The 23478-nt window shown below is 49.5% G+C and overlaps 1 protein-coding gene across 1 annotated transcript; it reads left to right on the forward strand.

The window, feature by feature from the left end:
• The first annotated feature begins 1193 nt into the window (after nucleotides 1–1193).
• On the forward strand, nucleotides 1194–23270 carry TGFBI (transforming growth factor beta induced). The gene is made up of 17 exons (XM_083799153.1): nucleotides 1194–1440; nucleotides 5328–5426; nucleotides 12087–12151; nucleotides 12841–12998; nucleotides 13800–13964; nucleotides 14459–14605; nucleotides 15282–15423; nucleotides 15985–16197; nucleotides 16370–16507; nucleotides 16765–16910; nucleotides 17251–17387; nucleotides 17931–18061; nucleotides 19915–20039; nucleotides 20997–21099; nucleotides 21465–21544; nucleotides 22116–22140; nucleotides 22288–23270. The coding sequence occupies exons 1-17, from the start codon at nucleotides 1319–1321 to the stop codon at nucleotides 22341–22343; spliced, it is 2052 nt and encodes a 683-aa protein (XP_083655279.1). The 5' UTR covers nucleotides 1194–1318; the 3' UTR covers nucleotides 22344–23270.
• Nucleotides 23271–23478: the final 208 nt, after the last annotated feature.

Consider the following 23478-nt stretch of genomic DNA (forward strand, 5'->3'; position numbering starts at 1 on the left):
GCCGAGCAGCTGCCCTTCCTGCAGCCTGCAAATCCTCACGAGCCTCCGCAGAAGTCAGTCCCTGAGAGCAAGTGGCCACAAAGGACTCCTTCTGCCTTCCAGGAAGATTTCAGGAGAAAAGAGCCCTTAAAGTTTGGTGTCGGTCCAGCCAGAGCGAGTTCACTAGAAACACGGTTGGGATGCTGCGGTGCGTCAGGCTGGGCAGAGATGGGAGCGAGGTGCCCTTCACAGGACCGGAGGTTTCCCAAGCGAGCTGTTGCAATGCCTGGGGTGCTGAGGCTGTCTCCAGGGCAGGGCTGGCTCCCAGGGCGCTGTCACGCTGGCCACAGTGGGCTGGTACCTCTGAGTGCCTGTGGCCCTTCAGAGCGAGGGGTTCCCGTGTAGCTCGCTGCTGAATTCACCCTGGGGCTTAACAAGCAACCTGCCCAAGGAGGGGGCTGTTGATGGCAGCCTTGCTGCTCCTGCTGTGGTTTAAGGGAAACCAGAAACCCCTCACCAAGTGTGACCCCTGACAGCGCTGGAAGGACCCAGGGGAGGGGGCTGCAACGCCTGCAGGTATTTGAGAAGGTGCCAGGCAAGGCGGCATGGGTGGCTGTCAAGGATGCTTGTGGGGCAGGCAGGAAAGCTCCCGGGGGGCTGGGATCAGATGGGACCCCCGGAGCGCATCAGGGACATGAGTTAGGGGAGGCGGGGAGAGAAAAATGCCCAGGAGAAGAAGAAAGAGAGATCGTGGGTGAAATGCTGTGCTGGAAGCGAGGATGAGGGATGCCCCTGGCCGCTTTCTGCTCCGGGGGATGGATGGATTGGGGGATAGATGGATGGGGGGATGGATGGACGGGGGGTTGGATGGATGGATGGATGGGTGGGTGGGTGGGTGGATGGGGGGATGGATGGATGGGGGGATGGATGGATGGGGAGATGGACAGTTGGGTGGATGGATGGGGGGATGGGTGGATGGATGGGTGGGTGGATGGATGGACAGGGGGATGGATGGATGGACGGGGGGATGGATGGGTGGGTGAATGGATGAGTGAGTGGGTGGGTGTGGGGGTGGATGAATGGATGGGTGGGTGGACGGATGCCCTCCCCGGGGGCGTCTCCCTCTCCCTCTCCCCTCCTCCCCTCCCCTTCTCCCCTCCCCTCCCCTCCCGCAAGGCCGGGCCGCCCGGCGGCTCCTCTCCCCCCGCGGGGCCGCTCCGCTCCCCGCCCCGCGCCGCCGCCGCATTTAACGGGAGGCGCGGGCGCCGCCGGCCCGGCCCGAGCCGTCCCGTCCCGTCCCGTCCCGTCCCATCGCGGTCCGTCCCGGCCCATCCCGGCCATGGCACGCCTGTCGCTGCTGCTGGCGCTGGGGCTGGCGCTGGGGCTGGGGCTGGGGCTGGCCGCCAAGTCCCCGTACCAGCAGGTCCTGCAGCACAGCCGCCTCCGCGGCCGCCAGCACGGGTAAGCGGCCGCTGCGCGCCCCCGGGGCGAGAAGGGGAGAGGGGAGGGGGGAAAAAAAATAAAAAACACCCCCCCAAAACTTTTTTTTTTTTTTTTTCCGGGGGTCGCGGCTCGGGTTCCTTCGCTGCGCTCTGCCCGGGGGCTTCCCACCCCCGGGGGCTTTTCCTTCTTTCCCCTTTCTTCCTTTCCTTCAGGATGCTTAATGGTCCAGTGGTCGTCTTAGACCCCTCTTTATCAGTTCATCCCCGTGAAGGGGATAAAAAAAATCATCGGATTTTCACTTACGCGTTTCGTGGAAGGAGTTCCCCTTTTCAAGAGTTTGCAGAAAAAGAAAGGAACTTGGTTCAGTGGCAGACGGGTGGCTTTATGGAGTAAGCACCAACTTGGTCTTTAACTATCAGTCCTGAAAGTTTTCCTGAGCAAACTAATCCCTTACTTAATCGTACACCTTCTGAGATAAGGAACACCCCAAAAATGCAGGTAGACATCTCTGTACGTCTCTGTGTTATGGGCTGTGTGGTTTGACTCTTTTTATTGATAGGTGGAGAGCTGGCCAGCTGTTAGCGGCTGCCCCCACTGCTTTTATAACGCATGGGGAATGGGGAATAGGCAGAGTGAACGATGACAGACGCTTCAGCTGGCTTTTGTCTCTGGCGGTGCTGACATTGATTGAGCCGCAGCTTCCATTTAAATGGGCTGCTGAGGGCAGGGTCACGAATCCCGTTGTAAAAAACCAGGCTGAGATATTGCAATTTGATACGTTACCTGGCGGGGCTCCAGGTCAGCCTTGTTCAAGAAGGGGAGCACTGTTTGGGTATCTCACCCGACGGAGAACCTTACGGGCAAATCCTGAGCGGACGCCTATTGGTAAAATCTCAGTACTGAAAGGGCTGCAGGGATTTACACACAAATACAGTGCTGCTATCCATCTGTACGTGATCTGAAACAAAGTAAATATCCCGTTCTGCCAATATCCCTGGTGTAAACCAGTGCAGCTGTGTCTGAGGAGCAGCCTGTTGGTCCCTGTGCCATCACGGGAGGCACGGGGTGGGATGTGAACTCACTCCCTGCCGGTGCCTGAGAGCTGCAGGAGGCACGAGGCATTGGTATGGCAGGGTTGCAGATGAGGAGAAGTTCTGCTGAGATAAACCCGGCAGAGCTGACAGCAGCACTTGGCTCGCTGGTTGCTTTCCGATGGGGAGAGCAATTTATCCCGAGCGAGTTTTTAAACGAAATTCTGAACGCTGATTAATGATGTGTCAAAGGGACACGGCAACAGAAAAGCAGCCCAAAAGCTCTGGGATGTGAGGCGTGTTGTTTCGCTTGCAGGAAGGAGCTCCGGAGGGATGTGCGACCAGGAATGCCACCCTTTCTGCTCTGAGCATCCCCCCGCACCATCAATGCTCCCATTGAGCTGGGAACGAGTTGGGTGGCAGGGCTTGGCTCTGCAGCAAAACTCGTACAGCTTAATTATTTTTAAGTGAATCAGCTCAGGTGCTGGGGGGGCGAGATGAGAAGCATGTGGGGAGGAGTATGAACATCTGAAGATGAAAATCTGGGTGCGTGGGTGCAGTCACGGCAGGGAGCTGCTGCGGGACTCGGGGGGTCATACGGGGGTCCTGCTCTTTGGTGCACCTTCCCAAGGGCTGCCCCTGCCCCGGCAGCTCCCAGCTGCTGCCTGCCAAGGGGAAGGCTTCAGACGCAGGCGAACAATGGGCGGTTTTATCCGTGAGTCAGCTGGGAACGGCATGGCAGAGGTGATGAACTCCAACGAGGAGCGGGGAGAGTGTTGACAAATTCATTTTAAGCCAGACTGGGCAAAGCACCAGAACAGGCACGGCGGGGAGCCGCTACTACAGCCTGCCTGTGGGAATCATTGATAACGCGGCCCTCGGGGGGATTGCTCCGCACGGGGTTAAAACGGGGAAGTTTTTCCCAAAAAGTCAGCGAGCAGCCCGGCGGCGCCGGGTCCCGGGCAGGGAGGAGGGGGCAAAGCAGGAGGTTTGGGGCTGCCCAGGAGTTTTCTTGGCAGGCTGCTCCCAGGGATATGGGGGAAGTGATCAAACAAGTCCTTCAGTAGCCAGGCTTGTCAAGACGAATATTAGAGGGATTGTCCACTGCCGTCAGCCAGACGCTGAAATCGAGGCAAGATTTGGAATTTCAGTGTAATTGGAACCACATTTCGGCGCGCCGGGGCCGGAGGAGCCGAGGTGGGCTGAGTCACTGAGCACAGACGTGTCTCTCAGCCGGGATTTGGCGTGGAAGTTGCTGAGCCGGTGCCAGCTTGCACCAGCTGAAAGTTTGGCTTTGTGATTTCTACCTTTTTTCGGTAGATTCTTTCTCCTTGTCCCTCACCTTATGTACAGAAAGGGAGTTAAACGCTTTCATGCAGCAGCAACCTACCCTGACTGGGTAGGGCAGTAACAAGGGATGCAGCGAGCCTAATTCTCCGAGGTCCCACGGGTCCCCACTTTGTCCCTTGTGGCAGTGCCAGGGCCTGGCAGGGTCAAATCCTGCCACCGCAGGGCCCTGCTGTAGTCACATCAGCAAAAGCTCGTTGAAGGCAAGCCAAGCTCCTGCTGAGGCTGATGCTGGATTTAACCAACGTAGAGGAGACCCTCATATTAATTCACACTAAGGATGGGCAGGGTGACCTGTTTGAGAGAGCTGGGTTTGGGATGCTGGTGCGAAGCAAAGACGCCTGCAGGAGGACTTGGCGGTGGGCTGCAGAGCCTGCTTTTGGCAGCTGGGGCAGGTGAGTGGCAGTGTCCCAGCCACATGGGGACAAATGTCCGTCTGCTTCCCGAAGGAGGTCAGTGAGACCTCCATGGCAGCAGCTCCGTGCCCCATCCAGAGTTGTGCCTTGGAAGGTGCAGAGCAGAGGGCTTCGAAGTGATGATTTGTGTATTTTACTCAATTATTTATTTTCCCCTTATCATTCTGGCAGCCAACTCTGCTCATACTTTTCTGTGCCGCTGCTGCAATGAGGGCATGGTTTTGGTGCTGGGAAGCCAGGGGCAGTTGGGCCGAGCATCTGCAGTGTTTTGGGGCATTTGCTGCACCTCTGTTTGAAGCCCAGGTCTATAAAATCACATCTCAAGGCCCCTGCCTTGCCCACACCCTTGGCCAGAGCTGCTGGCACACAAACCATGGAGGGTGGCAACTGGAGACGGTGAGCTGGGAATGGTGCGCTGGCCAAAAATGCGAGTCGGCTCCTGTCTGACCACAGCTTTGCTCCCCATGACACCACTTCTTCGACAGCTGGAAGGCTGCTGCCAGCTTCCAGTGGGACAAGTCACACGGGTGGTGCTGAGCATGGGCTTCCCTGGTGGGCTAGCAGCGATCGGTGCCTCTCAGGCTGAGGTCTTACAGCCGCCACGCGTAGTGCATCGAAGCCGTGGCGGGCAGTGCCGCTTGCTCGTCTTCCCCTTCAGTAGCTCACGTCTGTGTCCAGCATAGGCTGAGTCTGTTAGGCAGCAAAAGTGCCCATCTTGGTTTTGGTGTCGATAAATATGTCCTTTTTTAGGTCCTAAACAATAAAATAATGGGTTTGGGGGGAAATATTTGAAATATTGCAGAAATTTATTGGGTTTCACTGAGGACTCCAAATTAGAAGTTGGTGTTCACCATAGAAATCCCGACCGAACTACTATAACTCAATTCCTTTATATTTTGAGGAGGAGTAGAGCATGGAGAGAAGCCAAGCTTTGCATTCAGTGAAGGAAGATATAACCTTGCAGAGTGGAGAGAGGTAGAGAGGTCTCTTTCACTGCTTCCTTCACTCTGAGACCTGCAAAGTCAGCTCGCAGCTCCCAGTTCCCTTCGTCACACCCACGGTGGGGCTTTCCAGGCTCTCAGACCCTCCTCTGCTCTGTCCCTCCCTGCAGCCCCAACGTCTGCGCGGTGCAGAAGCTGATCGGCACGAACAGGAAATACTTCACGAACTGCAAGCAGTGGTACCAGAGGAAGATCTGCGGGAAGTCAACGTAAGTACTCGGGAGCCCCCCCGGGTCGCCCCAAGACCCAAGAGGAGGCGGCTGCTGGGTGGGGAAAATGAATGGTGCAACAGACACTGGGTGAACTTATATTGTGTGTGTGCTAAGGGTTGCTTTAGCCTTTCACTACCAAAGAAATATTGTGTCTTGTTTTTTTTTTTCTTTTTTCCAAATGACAAACATGATTCTGAAACACTTCAATGTTAAGAATGGAAAATACCGTGTAAATTCAAACCCTGGTGATTTATTCTAGTTGCATTTCTATACGTACCTGTATAGCTCTCGATGCTGTGATGAAGTGGGTTCCAGATGGTTTCTAGTACTTAGCTGTGCCTCTCTCACTGCTAGGCCCAATGCTGCCTCGCTGGAAAAAAAATAAAAGAAAAAAAAAGAAAAAAAGGCAACCCAGAGCTGATGGTTATTGGAGAAAACACAAAATTCATCTACACGTGTTTTCTTTGGAAGAGGAAAGAGAAATAAGGGGAAAGAAGTGTCAGTTTTAGCCAGCACTCTGATGACTCCACCAGGAAAGTTAATTACACTTGCAGGCCAATTCCACATCTAAGATCGCAAACAAAAATATTCAAGTAGCTGTCGTGTAACGTAGCCGTGCGGGCAGCCCCGGGACATTCCTCTGAGCGATGCAGTCAGCAGATAATCGCGTGCCTGACTCCCTGCCAGGCTGCAGAGCAGCACGGGGGAAGCTTTCTCCTTGGTGTAGGCCAACCAGGGCTCTCGGGGACATTTGCTGGCCCTGGCCTGAGCACGCACACGGCGTTAGCCACTGCTGCCGGCCCCGGCCCCATGGCTCTCAGATAGCTTTGGGGACTCCACACGAGTCGCAGGAGGTGGTGGCCCCCCGGCCGCGCACCGTCCCTCCTCAGACAGCAAAAGCTGCAAGGAAAGTCCAGGAGATTTCTTCTAGGCCGAAATCACAGACTGCAAGAAACCGCTGATCTAGGACACGCAGCAGAAATCAGCCGGTGTGCGTCTGGTGTGGTCCAATGTAAATTGTAATTGGATCTATAGGAACATGCTGTTCTTTAGTGGGGATTAAATAAGCCATGTTTGTGAAGTAAACAGCAGATCTTCAGCTGTGGTGAGCTGGGCTGCTTTTATTTTGGTTGCCTTTGTTGGTTTAGCTGTGCTTGCCGGCTATCAGATTTAGTTTCGTGGGTTTTGTGTTGGTGTTGTGAGGAGGGAGGTAAAACTGGCCCTGCGCGTGGCCTTTCCTTGTTCTACCCTTGTGTTCATCTCAAATAAGGCAGTTCTGTAATTCAGGGGGATGCATTGCGGGATGTACCATGTGTTGGGCAGGTTTCCCTTAAGTCCAATTTTCTTTGTAAAAAAGAGAGAGAGGCAATATTGTGAAAAGAAACAAACACTCTCCTCCAAACCCTAATTCTATAAAACCATAAAATCTGGTAAGACTTAACATGGATGATTAGAGTTCAGACTCTCATCTTGGTTGAATAGTGGCTTTTTTTTAACATAAAATGGACCAGATTATGGCATGGCCATGTGGTATCATTGTTGCCCCTTCAGATAGTAGAGCGGCATGGTGGGCCTCCCAACAAGATGCGACTCTGCTGTGGACATGGGGTGGCTTTGCTGCTCCACCCCAGGATTGCTTCAGCTCGGAAGCAGATCAGAAACTAAACGTCAAGCAACCCATGTCTGCAGCTGTATTTGGCAGAGGCAAACTCAGCTGCTTATCTCCAGAAGGAGCCGGAAGGCCTGGCATCTGGCTGTACCTCTGGATTTCGTCGGGGGAGTTGGGGTGATCTCTTCCAACCTCTCTTGCTCTGCTTTTCCCCAAATGTCTTCTCCAGTGACGCACTGCTGAGAATGAAGCATGCACACCATTAACCTGTGTGTTAACCTATGAGATAATGTTCCCACTGCACGTGGGACTAGCTCACCATTCTTCACTTCGCATCATCTCAACAATGGGTTTTACTGTCTTTTCCTCTTTTCCTAGTCACTTTGGAGCCTGTGCCTTACTTTGCCCTTTCGCAGCGCTTGTGCAGAACAAAGGACACGTGCCTTGACTCAGATTTTCCGGAGGACCCCGGGACACAGCTCTGATTACAGGCGTTTGCTGGTGATGGCTCCCACTGGACGTGGTGCTCCCGGCGTCTGGAAGCAATCAGGAGCCGGTCGGGATGTTAGGCGTTAGGCTGCAGCAATCAGACTTCTGCAGAGGTGTCAGGGGCCTGGTGCTGCTCCATCCTTGGTGCCTGGGCTCCCAGGAGAGTGCATGGGCATAGTCCATGGTGCTCAGCATGAACCCCAAAACTGGCCCTCTGCGTGGGGCTGGGAGAGCCTCTGAGAGCACCGCATGCTTTTAAATCCCAGAAAGAGTCAGGGTTTGGCACGTTTGGCAGCATACCTGGGGGCAGAAGCCCTCTCCCGAAGCTGTGTCCTTGGGTCCTCCCTTTGGTGGCTGGATCCACTCCTGCAGCCCTGCAGGGGACCCTGTGCCGTCTCCCACCAGAGCTGGTGCACCTGTGGATAAGCACGGTCTTTTCTCTCCTCTTCCTAAAGGCTTTTTCCACCTCTGAGAGGAGCAGTCCTGTGCTGGGAGATGCTTTTCCTATCTCACCTACTTCACTTTTGACCAGTTATCCTCTTTATTTGCTTAAAGGGCCAGTGGTGCCACAGGTTGGAAGTGAGTTGCAGATGCAAATACCTGCCTCTAGGAAGACAGCTTTGACTGCTTTGATTTTTGACTTCTTTTCTTGCTCTGAGCTGTGTTTCAAACAGGTAGCAGGGAGTGAGGTCAGTGAGAGAATAGGTATTGCAGAGAAGCAAAGTGAGCTCCCGCAGAGCTGGTTGGCAGAAAGGAAACTCATCTTTGAGAGAGAAGGGCAGAAAAGTTGCTGCAATCCAACAGCATAAGTCATAGGATGCTCCTAGGACAATTGCATCCTGTGCCCGGAGACATGCAGTGACACGAGAGGCTCGGATGTGCTTGGCCTTTGGTCCTGTCCCCATGTGCATGACCCGTCAGAGCCTGCTCTAGGCTCACTTTCGGGGCCCCTGGGGTGCAGAGGAGCTGTGTCCAGAAAGAAATCAGCTATGGCCATAAACACGAGACCTGGTGCTGAGGCTCTGCACGCTGGCTTCTTGACTGGCATCTTTGGGTCCATCGGGATGGAGTGCGCCGCTGGAACTGGATGTGCGCGATGGAAAATTCAACTCATGGATCAGAAGGGGACTCCCACCTCTTTATCTGCTTTTCTTTTTCCACTGTTTTTCTTCTCTTTGCTAAAGTATTGGCTCATGCGGTTAGGGAGAAATTAGATAGAGGATTTATGTACATTTTATCATTGCATTACTTTCTGATGAAGTGAGATAAGGCAGTTGGCAAGAAGTCCGACACTACTTTGATTTTAATGAGCACTGAAACAAGATTGTTTTGGTAATTAGGTAATTTTCCACTGTTGGTTATTCCAAGGCCAAAGAAATAGTTTATTTAGGGTATATTCTCATAGTTGCGCCTGTGCTTTTTATATTTTTCTATCTTCCTTATGCACTGGACTCATTCTTCTAGAAGAGGGGTTTGCAGTTGATTGCCTCCCACACGCGCTCTTTTTGTGTAGTGAACAAGGCAAGAGTCTCCTCCTTTTTCTCTTTTTTTTCTTTGAGCAATAACTAGTAGCAGTAAGTTGCCCTACTACTTTCTTTTTCTTTTCCTCTTAACTTTTTTTTTTTTTGTCTGATTTACTTTCCTCTATTCAGGAAAAAATATGAGCCCTGGCACTCTTTTTGCGAAAACGAAACATATGGGACTTATTACAGGAAATTATTACAAATGGATCTTTATTCACTAATACATGCCTTAGCTTGTTTTTATTACCTTGAAAAATGCACTTAAATTTTAATTTCAGGCCCTAAGAATGCAGCGGTGGTGAGACAATGACTAATAAAAGGCAGGGAGCTTGCTTCTGCACCAGGACACGGGGACGTTTAGCAGTACAGCGTTTCTAAGCACTTGGCTTGGCTTTTGTGCTGAATCTGCTGCGTGGTTAGGGAGCTTTTAGGGCTTTATCCCATCGCTGTGTCCCCCTGCCATTAAGAGCAACCCCCCGGCTGATGCTCTGATCCTGAGCACGCAGCTCCTCTGGTGCTGCCTGCCTGGCGGTGTAGGGGAGCGCAGGTGGGGCGACGTCTCCATACGGGGCTGTGCTGTGGGGCATCCTTTGCCCTCTGATCCCTCTCCTGGTGCAGCCAAAGCCCGTGGACAGCAGGGCCAGGTTAGCCGCCTCTGGCATGGGAAAGCCCCTCTCCGCTGGGCCTCACGGAGGAACACGTGTCAAAGGAGCAGCCGTGCTCCCTTCTGGAGGTGCAGGGTACCAAGTCCTGAAAATGAGGTGGAGCAGCCTTCAGCCACGGCCATGCTGCTCCCTGGGGGCTGGATATCTTGTGTGGTCTTGTGCTTTCATCAAGGCACAGCCACAGGAGAGCAAGTGGCTGAAGCTGAAGATGGTTTCGTGATCCCTGGGACTGGCTCCTTGTAGGCGCAAACATTTGCCTGAGCACCTCTGTGTTCACCTGGTCCTTTTTCTTTTCTTTTAATTAAAAATTAAAAAATCACAGTTGAGATCATACAGGACAAGATGGGAAGAAGGAACAGGGAGGTGAGGGTGGGAATGGCATACGTGGTGCACGGAGCCAGGCGGTGCTCGTAGGTCAGCTTCAGAGACTGGGGCCTGTGCCGACCCCATAACTGGCCTTGGTGCTTCTTGCCTCTGGCTTCCCCGGTGGGGTGGTGCCAGAGATGCTCCCCCACCCCCAAAAAATAATAAAAAATCCGGCGGTGTGGTCTCTGCATCCCGTCCCACTGCCCTCACCCTGCTACTGGAGCAGCATCAGCCCTGAGCCCGCGCCACGGCCCGCGTGCGCCCCGTCCTGCCCCTCCTCGCGGCTCATTAATCTCCGATCGATCTATAAATACGCCTTTTAAAGCCCACGTCAGCACTCAGGAATTATTTATGCTGAACTCTGCAACGATTTCTTTTTAATCAGCTCGTCGTCTTTGATTACAGGTCTGAACCGAGGGAACTGTCTAGACTGGATTTAGTTTCTAGGGTGAAAAAAAGAAAAATTGGAGGTCGGGGAGGGAAGTGGTGGGGGGAGAAAGTGTGTGTTTCTAATGAACACGAGCCGGGGGCTGGGGAAAGTGGAGCAGCAGGGTGTTAAGATCTCCAGTAGTCAAAGGAAGGGATTGCTTTAGGCAAGCTCTTTCCCACATGGAATATATAATGTCTAGACAATCAGTCTGGGTTTGCTTTGTAATTCTCTTAGGAAACCGTGACACAGAATTTATTTGCTTCTGTCACAGAAAAGCAGGTATTTGTTTCACTTACTGGCTCTTAATTACCCTGAAGAATTCCCTCTTAAACCCCAGGCATTTCCACTGTTTGTTAACAGTGTTAAAATGATGACAAATATCTGAGTTTGAGGATTTTCCTTTCTCTCTGAGTGAGTATGCGGAGGCTCAGCACTGCAGCACCGGGCTTGTCTCGAATCCAGGCAGGAGCACAGAGGAAAGGCTTGTCTTTGGGAGGAACACCTAGTGCCTTGCTGTCCCTGCCCACCTACCAGATTGCCTCGCTCCTTTCACACCAAGCATAAAAGCAATAAGAGAAAGAAACCCTCGTGAAAATTAAACAGGCAACTTCTGGGTTGATTTTTATTTTTTTTTTTTCCCCTGTTTGTATGGAAACTTGTTCCCTTTAAAGGGCAGCTTTGAGAATCAGACGACTTCCATTTCCCACCGAGCTGCGGACAATGGGTGCAGCATTCAGGCAGCTCGTGCTTCTTTAGCATCTGACACCCTTGGGGCTCCCTGTGTCCCCGGGAGGGGGACCCCTGCCCCCTGGTAGCAAAGCCGGGGTGCAGCGTCACCCTCTGGGATGCCCACCTAGGCACAGGCATCCCGGCGAAGTTCTCCTTGCAGGGCTTATTCCAGGTCCTGGGGCCAGGGCATCCAAGACCAGAGGTGTCCCTTTGCCTCCAGGCCTGTCATGCCAACTTTGCTCTAAACAAGCGAATATTTTCTGGTGGCAGACAAGAATGGGGTGAAACGCAGGGCGATGCTCGGCAGATTTGTAGGGCAGCCGTACTGGAGCTGCAGTGCGCTGCCCAAACTGTGATCGGTTGTAACACTGGGAGAACCCCAAATCCTCCCGAGGAAGAGGCTGAACTCGATGACTTGGACTCCCCCTGAAGCTAAGTAAATAAATAATTCAGATATGTTGGATATTTTGGTGTCTGCCTTGCCTCTTTCTGTGCTGTGTAGGTCCTGATTCGAGCTTGTGCTGCGCTCACTGCCTTGCTCAGGTCATCTGCTGGGACCGTGGCTTCGGTCTCCAGCCACCGTTTGTACAGGGACTGACAAAGTTGCTGGGCAAGTGTGGTTTTGAAAATAAATTGTCTGTTTTTGTTCTGTGGGGAGGTTGGCAACATGCAGCCCTGGAGGCGATAAAAACTGTGGTTTGCCTTTTGTTCAAGTGTATGTTTCTAAGGAAGACGCTGCTTCGGAAACCTCACCACACAGGGATGAACGCAGACAGGATTGTAGCTAACAGAGAAAAAGCAGTGAGGAGCTATCAGTTAATCTGCCGTATCCATCTCTTGTTCCAGAGTAATCAGCTACGAATGCTGTCCTGGATATGAAAAAGTTCCTGGAGAGAAAGGCTGCCCAGCTGGTAAAGACATTTGGCATTTTTTACACTTCTTAAAATTATACCTCGGCCCACTGAAGGGAAATATTAGAAAATTGCTCAAAGTTGATTTGATTTTTGCAATTTGTGCACAAGCTTGCTTTGAACGAGTCAAAAACGGACTCAGCAGAGCACCAGCTGAGCACCAGCTCAGCTCCAAAGCATGCAGAAAGTCCCAGACAACGTAAAAACCTCGAATATAATTAAAGTCAATCAAGCAAGGGAGGGCTGTGGGGAATTACCGAGTCCAACAAGTAATAGAGCTGTGTTGGAAACGCAATGCAAGGTAGCGATAAAGCAGCAGACTGTTCTGCCAGTCTCTGCTCATTTCTGTTTTGGCAAGGGTGAGTTGAGCAAAATTTCATTTAATAGCAAATACAGCTCAGCTGCTGGCGGGCCGGGAGCGGGTTTGGTGGCTCTGCTGAAGCAAGGCTCCTGCTCCTGCTGTCCCAGCGCTTCCTGTCCCCGAGCTGGGTGCTGGCACTCAGCCACAGGGCTGCAGTGAGCAGCGGCGTGTATCGGGCCAGGTACACAGAGTTAGAGTCTGCTTTTCCCCCCTAAACATCTGTATACATGCGGTGTGACTCCAGCAAAGCCCGCAGACTAGATCTTGGATTACACCGCTGTGACTGAGGTGAGTGGTGTGTCGGGAACATAACCTTCTCTTCTTTCAGCGCTGCCACTTTCAAACATCTACGAAACCCTGGGAGTTGTTGGCTCGGCCACCACGCAGCTCTACTCCGACCGGTCTAACCTACGGCCAGAAATCGAAGGACCTGGAAGTTTTACGATTTTTGCCCCAAGTAATGAGGCCTGGGCTTCCTTGTCTGCTGTAAGATATAACTCCTCTTCGTTCCCCGCTTCCTCTGGCTTTCTCTAGTGGAGATCCAGCTCTGCAGGGGTCTGACTCCAGCCCCAGCTGGCAGAACAGACGCGGTCCTGATGCAGGGAGGGCTGCGAGTTTCCGAGATGGAGATCGCTGTCCCGGTCCATCAGCCCCAGAGCCTGATTTCTGAACGAGCCCAGCACTGGAGAGAGGTGTGGATGCTCCCCAGTGGGTGGACGTAGAAATCACCTCATTCAGTTTTCCCTGTTTCTTAATGTCAGGGATTGCAATAAGACCACAGCAAGAGATTTTCCATCCCTTTCATTATTTTTCTGGCTGGCCCCTACTTCACCACTCCGGTTGTTCTTACTAACTGGTACAAGTACCCAGTCCCAACCGGAGCCTCTGAAAACCTGCAGCCTCCTTGCATCAGTGAGTTCCCCTGCTCTGCTACATCTACGTCTCCTTAACATCGGGTTCAGTTTTCTCACTCTGTGTCTTGTGAAATTCCCACTCCTGAAATTGCCACCGCTGTCCTCTGATGCACCAAATGGTGCATCCCCGTGAATGCAGTGACCCCACACTGGAGCTTGCTGCCCTTGCCCATCTGTCTGCCAAGGACAGGGCCTCCAGAGCTGCTCGCTGCTGCTTGAAGGCCAAAGATGGAGCTTTATGGAAAATAGAGCTGCCCTGGTGGCATGAAGTTGAGTACCTCACCTAACACGCAGGGATCTTCGATGCAGCCAAACCTCTGTACTCTCCCCACCAACAGGCTCAGCACAAAAAACGAATTTTGCTGATTTTCAGGAAACGCTGGACTCCTTGGTCAGTAATGTCAACATCGAGTTGCTCAACGCCCTCCGCTACCACATGGTGAACAAAAGGGTCCTCACGGATGACCTGAAGCATGGGACAACACTTAACTCCATGTACCAGAACCTGCCTATCCAGATTCACCACTATCCCAACGGGGTAAGATGTTTGCATCAAACCTACCCACCAGGGGCTTCCTTTTCTGCTGCCTTGCACCTCTGCACTGTCCGTGGACCTCCAGGACTATGTCATGCTTAGGCTGAAAACTCCTGATTCAGGATAGATGGTCAGAAGGAGCTTGAAAAGAGTATTTATAAGAGGCTAGTTTCATAGATGCTGTCGCGGGGAAGTTGCCCGTGTTGCTGTACAGCACTGTGACTGGGGAAGTGCTTGATGTTGCATATTTTCTTGGGCTAGACAAAACCACTGATTACTTTCAAAGCTTTTTAAACATGATACCACTCAAATGGTTTTTGATAGAGCATTCTCATTCTTTATGTTTTGTTTTTTTTTTTTTTTTTTTTAAACCACATTTTGGCTCCTGCTGCTTCAATATTGCAGCGCTCACTGCGTTTGAAATAGACAAGCAGCGGTGGCTGCTCTACCTTCTTGTTTCAGTGCACATAATGTCCCCTGCGTCTTTCCCTTCGCAGATTGTGACTGTGAACTGTGCCAGGCTTTTGAAAGCTGACCACCACGCCACCAACGGGGTGGTTCACGTCATTGACAAAGTCATCTCCACCACCACAAACAGCATTCAGCACATCGTCGAGACTGAGGAAAGCCTGGAAACTCTTCGGGTGAGTCTAACCCACGTGTGCTCCAGGGATCCCTAAAGATATTCACTCATCCCATTCCCAGTGAAGCTTGTCAGTGCCTGAGTGCTGTGACTAAAGCTGCTGATAAAATCCTTGTACCAATATAGCTTGTTTTACTTTAGGAAGAGATGTTTTTGGTATCAGTGCAACCAGGATTTTGTGAGAATAACTGTCACCCTGCTACTGTTGTCAGTAAAAAGATGTAGCCGGAGTCTGGCTCCTTGCTGTTGTATCAGAAACTTGGCCTTAGGAGATGTTAACTCTTCAGATTTGATGAGTATCAACTTGTTTGCTTTGGTATGTGCCAAGTTAAGGAAAAAAAGTAGAAAGCAGAGGGGTTTTGCAGTAGGGTCTGGTCTGAATTATTCACTGGAACTACCATGACCCTTTCCAGGCATATCAGGGTATTCAAACTAGCTCCGAGGCTGGCCAAAAAAAGGCTCTTGTACTCAGATTTCTGGAGCACAAGAGAACCACAGGGCCAGGCCAAATTTATAAAGGGACCAAAGTGCTGAAAGAAGCTATTCAGGATTTTTGTAAGCGCTCTGAAATTCTAAAAGCTGTAATAAATCTGGCTCTCAGTGACTGCCTGGACAAAGCTGCTGACCTTTGCATTCTGGCTGGACGTGTTTTACCCTCTCTCCTCATTTCTCTGAAGGCTGCTGTGGCTGCTTCTGACCTCAACAGCTTGCTGGAAAGCGAAGGGCAGTACACGCTTCTGGCTCCAACCAACGAAGCCTTTGAGAAGATCCCACGAGAGACCCTGAACAGGATCCTGGGGGACCCTGAAGCCCTGAGGGGTAAGCGCCTCTTTGCCAAGGCCAGTGAAAGACTGAAGAGAGCTCTGCACTTCTTTTGAATTCCTTTTTGAATAGATCTGAGCTGCTTCTTGACACGATCTGACGACAGCCGCAGTAAACACGCTTGGCAGCTTCCATCTTTTAAAACTGGACAGCCCAGAGCTCTTGGGATAAAGGCGTGTGGACGTGGCACAGGGTGGTACCAGATTCGGAGCAGGGAGCCGGAGCAGTTCCCTTTCTTTAGCATTCCTGTATGTGATGCTGATTTCTATCCACCTAACGACAGAAGAGAACTTATCAGCGTAGCTTCCCCTGACAAATGAATCAAACGACCACACAAAACCAAAGTTGACAAGTGTATAAAAATTGTTCTTTTGGAACACTTCATTTCACAGGCTGCTGAATCGAAGCCAGCACAATTTGAAATGACTGCACACTCCTTAGAGTAGAGCCCTGTGCAATGCCATCCAGGGGGCCCTCCCCTTTGAAGAGGGCCCCTAAATCTTCATTAACTCTGTGTCTGACTTTTCCAGCTCACTAAGGCACTTGCTTCTCTTGCAGACCTGCTGAACCACCACATCCTGAAGTCAGCCATGTGTGCTGAGGCCATCATCGCTGGCCTCACGATGGAGACGCTGGAAGGGACCACCTTGGATGTGGGCTGCAGTGGAGAAGATCTGACCCTCAACGGGAAGCCCATCATTGCCAACAAGGACATCCTGGCTACTAATGGCGTTGTACATTTTGTTAATGAGCTGCTGATCCCTGACTCAGGTATTGGAGGGTTTTTGCATTTCTTTGTGTTGCCTTTCTTTTGTCTATTATTCTTTTTGACAAAAAAATAATGGATTTAGAGGACATATGTATTTTGTAGGAATGGATGGATTGCCTTTAATGCAAGGTTACTATGCATTACTTTATTTTTTTTTATATATTTTTTTTTCAGCTAAGACCCTGTTTGAGTTGGCCCAAGAATCTGAAGTTTCTGAGTCCATGAACCTTTTCAGACAAGCAGGGCTCAGTTCTCATCTAACTGGCAATGAGCGGGTGACTCTCCTTGCCCCAGTGAACGATGTATTCAAAGGTAAATTGGGGAGTAAATCCCTCTCTCCTATCAGTGTGGGCCACAGACCTGCTTCAGACAATTTCTCTTTGGCTGAGTTTCAGTGTGCAAACATGCAAACTCTCCCTTAAATGCCTCAGCTACAGACGGGGGCATGTAGCTTCAAAATTAAAACCTGGTGTGGGAAATAATCCGTGTTTGGATATTTTTGGTGGCTCTGGTCATTTTAAGTGAATCACTGCTTGTTTCCACACTTTTTTTTTTTTTTTTTGCTGCAGATAAACCTGTCTCTGTTGACAGCAACACGAAGAACTTGCTTCTGAACCACATTGTTAAAGATCAGCTCTCCTCTAAATACCTTTACCATGGGCAGAAACTGCAGACGCTGGGTGACAAGGAGCTGAGAGTTTTTGTGTACCGCAACGTAAGTGCCTGCAGCTGGCAGTGCTCTGGGTGGGATCTCCAGCATGTGGGGAGCCCCCGTCTGGGTGGGGGTCTGGCCTCAGCCTCTTGAAACCAGCTGAATTTTTCAAAATTGGTCAGTTTAACCACTGCCTCTAAATGACCACTTCATTGTGAGCAGGACCTGGGGATTAAGCTGTTTTTTGTTGTCCCTTACCATAAGTAACAACTATTCTGCAGGCTGAACAACTTGTATTGGTACAGTTAACATGAAAAAAGTATAACAGCATTATGAAATGCGTAAATATCCCTCTTTCAAAGTACATACTAATCAGGTTGTTTTTCTGTGATTGTGTTTGCAGAACCTGTGTATTGAAAATGCCTGCATTGCTGCCCATGACAAGAGAGGAAGGTTTGGGACCCTGTTCAGTGTGGACAAAATGCTGACCCCACCAACTGGCTCTGTGATGGATGTTCTCAAGGCAGACCATCGTTTCAGGTGACCTTTCTGCTCTTCCTAGGTGCCAGCTAGGAGCAGAAGAGCTGCTGTTCTGCTTTCTATTTGTTATTCTATTTATTACGGATTGTAGTCATGACTACATATAATTTATTTTATTTTGTTTTACATGGAAAGAGTACCCAAAACCACAGTCTCATTCTTAAATTACAGGGAGTGAGATTTAAGTAACCTTTCATTGAAGTGTGAGCCAAGAGTGTGTGGTCCCCTTGTGAGCACATTTAGAAGCCAGCTCTGAAGCCATCTCTGCCATCAGTAGTGCTGTGGCCAAGCCTCTGTGTCTCCTCACTAGCCACTTTGCCCCCAAGGATTCAGGATCCCCAGCTGGCTCTGCCATTTCTCACATGTTCTGGCTGGACCTCACAGGATCGTTTCCTACCCGATCAACTTTTGGGTTAATTGATTTTGCAAGATTTTGTAATTGTAACTTCACAACTCTCTTGAACACAAGAGGTTATTGCTCAAAGAACCACAAATGTAGTTTGTGGTGAAGCCACTAATGTTGTACGTTTGCTTGCTTTGCAGTACGTTGGTGGCTGCTATCCAGTCTGCAGGTCTAACGGAGAACCTGAACAGGCCAGGTACCTACACGGTGTTTGCTCCAACAAACGAAGCTTTCCGAGCCATGCCACAAGGGGAACTGAACAAACTAATGGGTGAGCATTTTTAGAGCATTCAGGTGAACAGCTGCTGTGTATTATTGGCATGATACCGGAGGAATGGCTCCGTTTGTCTGCCATATTCTTTGAGTCTGTCTTCTGGTCGCATGGACATCCTACAAAACAGATTAGGATAAGCCCTAGCCAGCAGAAAGCTGAGGATGCACAGAAAGGAGTGGCACTGAACTCTCACAAAAACTGTGGGCATGGGTTTATACTTGCCTTGTGCTTGTGTGTGCTACGAAATGTTTGGAGTGTGTGCTATGAAATTCCAGTCAGGGATGAGAGAAGTGAAAATGGACGTCGGTAACATAGGATCGGGGTATCTAAAGTAAGTTTTGCAAACAGAAAACATGGCCCGCATTCAGACTCAAGCTACACTGTATGGAATTTCAGTAGTAAAAGGATGGAGCTCTTGTTCCATCTATTTGTATATGGACAAAGCAGGAAGTCCAACCTGATCCTGAGAAGACAACAAATATTCCGGTCTAGCATAAACAGAGACCAATATCCTGAAAAGCACAGACATGCAGGCCAGTTGTGGAAAAAAAAGCATGGGAATGTTTAATAACCCTCTTTGGGGTAAGCTGCAGGATTTTTTTTTGTTTTCTTTGTGTTGGAAATTGGCTGTGGTTGGAAACAATGCCAGGTATTTGAGTGTAATGTCTTCTCGTCATTAAAGCCCAACCAAACATTGACGTCATAATTTGTGGAGCATCTGCCCATGGTGGCTGGTTATCCTTTTAAGTGCATGAACGAGGAATTGGTAATATCAGCCTGCACACCCAGCCTAGTGATTAATGTATAAATATTTCAGGGCTGTTCTGTAGCTATTATAAACGGCTGCAGGAATGAAGTATCCCAGATGTGGGCACTTCAGATGTTCTTGTTTTTTCACACAAATATTTAGTTTATGCTTGTGATGAAGAAGTGAATCATGCTGGTGAGGATACGCAGTGTGAGCTGTGGCTATGATAGAAAAATGGTAATGGAAAAAAAGCTCACAGTGTTCGGATAGGGGCAGCAAAACAAGAAGTCCACCTTGCTTGTAGCTTCTCTGGTTTCTTATATGAAGGCCAGTTTTTGCACTAGCTCTTCCCTATCGCCTGTCTCTGGGTTTTGCTCTGGGTTTTAGTCACAGCCTCTAAAGGAGAACATGGAGCGGGGCTGCTGGCCCGTGCTGTGCACATCACTGCCTCTTCTGGAAAACAGGCGGTGAAGGGGAAGCCTCTTGTCTTCCTGAGATCTGGTTCAAAGCACAGCTAGAAGAGCAGAGAGAGACTCAGTGAGGCGGGGATCAGGCCGGCAGTCTATAAACCATCAGTGACATCTCTCCTGAGCTCTTCCCCTTCCTACCCAGGAATCATGCCATGTAAAGTGTCATTGGTGCTGGTGAAAATAGTGATGTTTGCAAGTGTAGGGTGCTCTATTTCACATAAGTTTTTTTGTTTCTCTTTTTTTTTCTTTTTTTTTCTTCAAACTTTCTTGGGAAGTGAAAGCAGCAACAGAAGAAAGTTAATATAATGCACAGTAAGAAAAAGAATAGACTGCAGAATAACCAAGAGATAGGGATTTCACGTGTAGGGCAGGGTTGATGTGTGCCAAGGTGGGACACTGGGACAACATCCTTCCTGGACTCACTGGGATCCTGACCTGCACAGGCAGGAACAGCCCCCATGTCCTAACCAGCTCCAACCGAGGTGCTTCTGATCGGTCTTTTTAATTTTACATTGATTCCTTGCCCTTTTAGGAAATTACGGTATTTCCACGTAATGTCATTCCAGCACATGCAATACGGGAAGCAAGCTCTGACGTGGTTTCACAAACGTACATGTTTTTTTTCCCCCCAGGTAACGCCAAGGAGCTTGGCAACATCCTCCGGTTCCACATGGCCGATGAGATCCTGGTGAGCGGCGCGGTCAGCGCGCTCGTGAGGCTGAAGTCCATGCAGGGAGATAAACTGGAAGTCAGCGCCGTGAGTCACTGCCTGTTATGTGTTTAGATGTCCGTGTCCGGGAGCAAAGAATGTCCGTGCTCATGTGGGTGCTATGGGAACCTCTTCTAAACGCGCGTACGGCCCCATCGGCAGTGTTTTCAGGGCTGTAGTGGAGAGACTCTTGCCATGTATTCAATTCAGCGAGTTGGCAGCCTTGAAATGTGGTTTTCTTCAGCTTTCTCCCCAGAAGACCAATTGCAAATGATTTCCAGGAGCTGTTATAAATTTATCTCTGAGTCATGGGGAAAAAAAACATAAATAAATTAGATGTATAGCTTGTTCAGCTAACACGTCTTTTTTAGTGTAATGAAAATGATCTCTGCATGGGCTCCCCTAGCACAGCAGGATTTATTTAGATGCACAATTTTATCTCAGAAATTCTGCACTACATTAAGAGAATGCAGGATCCCCTGCTGAGGAAAAAAACATATATTTCAGAGAATAAATAACTCATGGCCCGCTCTTTGCACAAGGAATTAAAAGCAGGACAAAAATGGAAAGGCTGGTGCTTCAAAATGCATCGAGCTGGCCAGCTTGTGTGCCAGGCTCCTGCCACGTCCAGCCCCGAGCTGCTCACTCCTGCCACAATCTCTGTAGCAATCCCTGCCTGTGCAAGCAGCAGCACTGGGATGCTGATGGAAGGGCTCTGCCACGGCAGCACAGCACTCCCACCCAGCCCACGTAGGAAGTCTGTGCTCCAAAACCTGCTGGCCACTCGGGGACTGACTGCTCCAGCTATCATTTGGTGTTATGCCCTTCTCAACTGGCAAGAGAGATGAAAAGATGAAAATGCCTACAGCCAGCCAGCAATGAATGAATGCAAAGTGAGGGTGTGAGGGTTTTCTTTTTTTAGACAAAATTGGAAAGCACCGATGACAAAAGTTTCTCATTTTCTCTTTTTTTTTTTTTTTTTTTTTTCTTTCTTCTCCTGAACAGAAAAACCACATAATACACGTCAACAAGGAGCCTGTTGCAGAGAGCGATATCATGGCCACGAACGGTGTGATTCACGCCGTCAACTCCGTCTTGCAGCCTCAGGGTAGGTCATGGTTGGGATGCTCAGAGCTGCACCACCAGGGCAGAGCTGCCAGCACAAACCCCTCTCGTTTAACGTGGGCAACAGCAAGGAACTGAGCAGAGGGGGCAGGAAGGGCTGTGGGCTGCAGCTGGCTCATGTTTGGAGCTGTGGCCTCACCTTGGTCCCAACTTGCATCATCTCCGTCCTTGCTTGGGGAGGGGGAGGTGACATGTGGCAGTTCCTTCAGTTTATTGAGGAGGATTAATCTGTTATGGGGTTTTCAGCACGTGCTCTGAAATGCTGGAAGGAAGCATCTGTGTGCTTTGAATGCCATCTGTATATCTGCGCACCTAGTAATTTCAGTGCTGTCTATGTCCCATCTTTAGCGTCAAGGCCGCAAGAAAGAGGTGACGAGCCTGCAGATCCCGCGTTAGAAATCTTCAAACAGGCGTCTGCGTTATCTAAGGTAAAAACCAAAAACAAAGCAAAAAAACTGTCAATGTAGAACCACAGAAATTACATTTTGCTAATAGTGATTTGAAGATAACATCGCGTTCAGGTTTTGACCTCCAAAGAGAGTAAGCAGATGTGTTTCATGGACTTATCAATCCTCTCTTGCGATTAAATTATATAAGAAATAAAGCTTTTTGCAACATGAAGCCTACGATTTGCAGCACACTGTAGATGCAGCCTTGGCTCATTACTGTATGTGTCAACCTCCATGATGCCTACAGCATGGAAGGGCCATTCATCCAGCAGCACTTCTGACAGTGTCAGGATGAGAACTAGCAAGCAGCGAATATGACTCCCCAAATGTCCGAAACAGAAGGCTTTCTTCTATTAAAGCCATCCTGTGTAACCGCAGGTCAAACAGATGCCATTGGGGAAGCAGCTCGGCGCTGCTCCTTGACTCTAGCCCAGCACCTTCCAGGGTAGTTTTTGGAGATTAAGGATGAACCCATTGCCATGTAAAGTCATCTTGTAGCTGCCGGAGATTTGTTATATTTATTCAAACTTTATATTTTCTTTCCATGTAGGTTTCTCAAAGGAATCCTCGACTAGGTAAGGCTTGTTTCTAATTTCTGTCGTATGTCCTGTCCCTTAAAGAAAAGTTTATTCTGTTGTCTTGTGGCAAGCAAGATGCAGCATAGCTGGGCAGGGATGGTGTCCGTGTGTCTGTCCAACCCACCTGGTTCTTCTCCTTCGCAGCTCCCGTCTACTCCAGGCTACTAGCAAAGATGAAGGAGAACTCGGGCGGGTTCTGAGCTGCAGCCAGCGCCTCCATCCGACCCGCCCTGCTGAACGCTACAGGGAAAAAGCCAAATATCACCCTTAAATTTATTGTTGTTTCCAGTGAAATGGATAGGAAAAACTAAAAGCCATATATATATGTATATATTTTAAGACCGTTTTTATTTGTTTTTGACCTTAAAGTTCCCCCACTGAGGATAGGTTTTTGTTTGTTTTTGTTCGTTTTGTTTTTACAAAGTAGTTGTTAATTTGCAGTTTTTGACATACCCAGTTTGGGGCTTGATACCTACGATGTACAAGGGCAGGGGCTCAATTCAGCGCTGCCCAGAGCTCGCCTTGGGGCCACCTCCCTCGGGGACACCAGAAGAGGATGAATTAAAGCCCCTCTTCCAGGTTCCCATCTCTGGGAATCCAGCCTCCCAAAGTGGGAAGCCAGGTGCTCCAAACCAGGGCCAGAAATGGGAAATTTTGGCCAGAATGACTTGTGTGTGCTCAGCTTTCTGGGCAAATGCGTCACTCAGGACCGACTGTATGTCTGGTGGTTGCTTTGGAGGAAGTAAATTTGTTGAGTTCACTAGTGGTATCCAAGCAATACATATATACATACGAAACAAACATTGTTTTCCTTCTTCCCCTGTGTTTTAGAAGTCTTCCACACAATTATGAATTGAAGGCTTTTAACAAAAGCCTCTCTATTGATATTGAGGAAACTGCATAATTATAAGCTATGGTTTGAAACATTCTTTTTTTTTTTTTAATTTCTTTTTTTTAGTGGGTTGTTTATTGTCTATGGGTTTTAACTGTGCTGCCTTTTATTCACAAAAGAAGATTGAAATGCGAGTTCTCCCTGGCAGAAGCCTTCCAGTAAATGGTTCATTTGTAATAATGGTTGTTTTTTTTTAATAAAAAATTTAAAAATAAAATCAAAAATATAAATATGAGAAGTGCTGGTAATGCTTGGTTTTGTTTGTTCGTTTGTGTGTAGTTGTTTGATGGCGCAGTTTGACCACCTGAGGAGGGGGATTGGTGTGAGGCACATCAGTATTTACAGACCTAACAGTGAACATCCCTATTCTCTCATCCCAGGCTTACATAATTTTTTGGGTTGAAAAAAAAAAAAAAAGAGAAAAAAAAAAAGAGAATAAAGGT

The sequence above is a fragment of the Anser anser genome (genome assembly GCF_964211835.1).
Source record: "Anser anser genome assembly, chromosome: 14".
NCBI lineage: Eukaryota > Metazoa > Chordata > Aves > Anseriformes > Anatidae > Anser > Anser anser.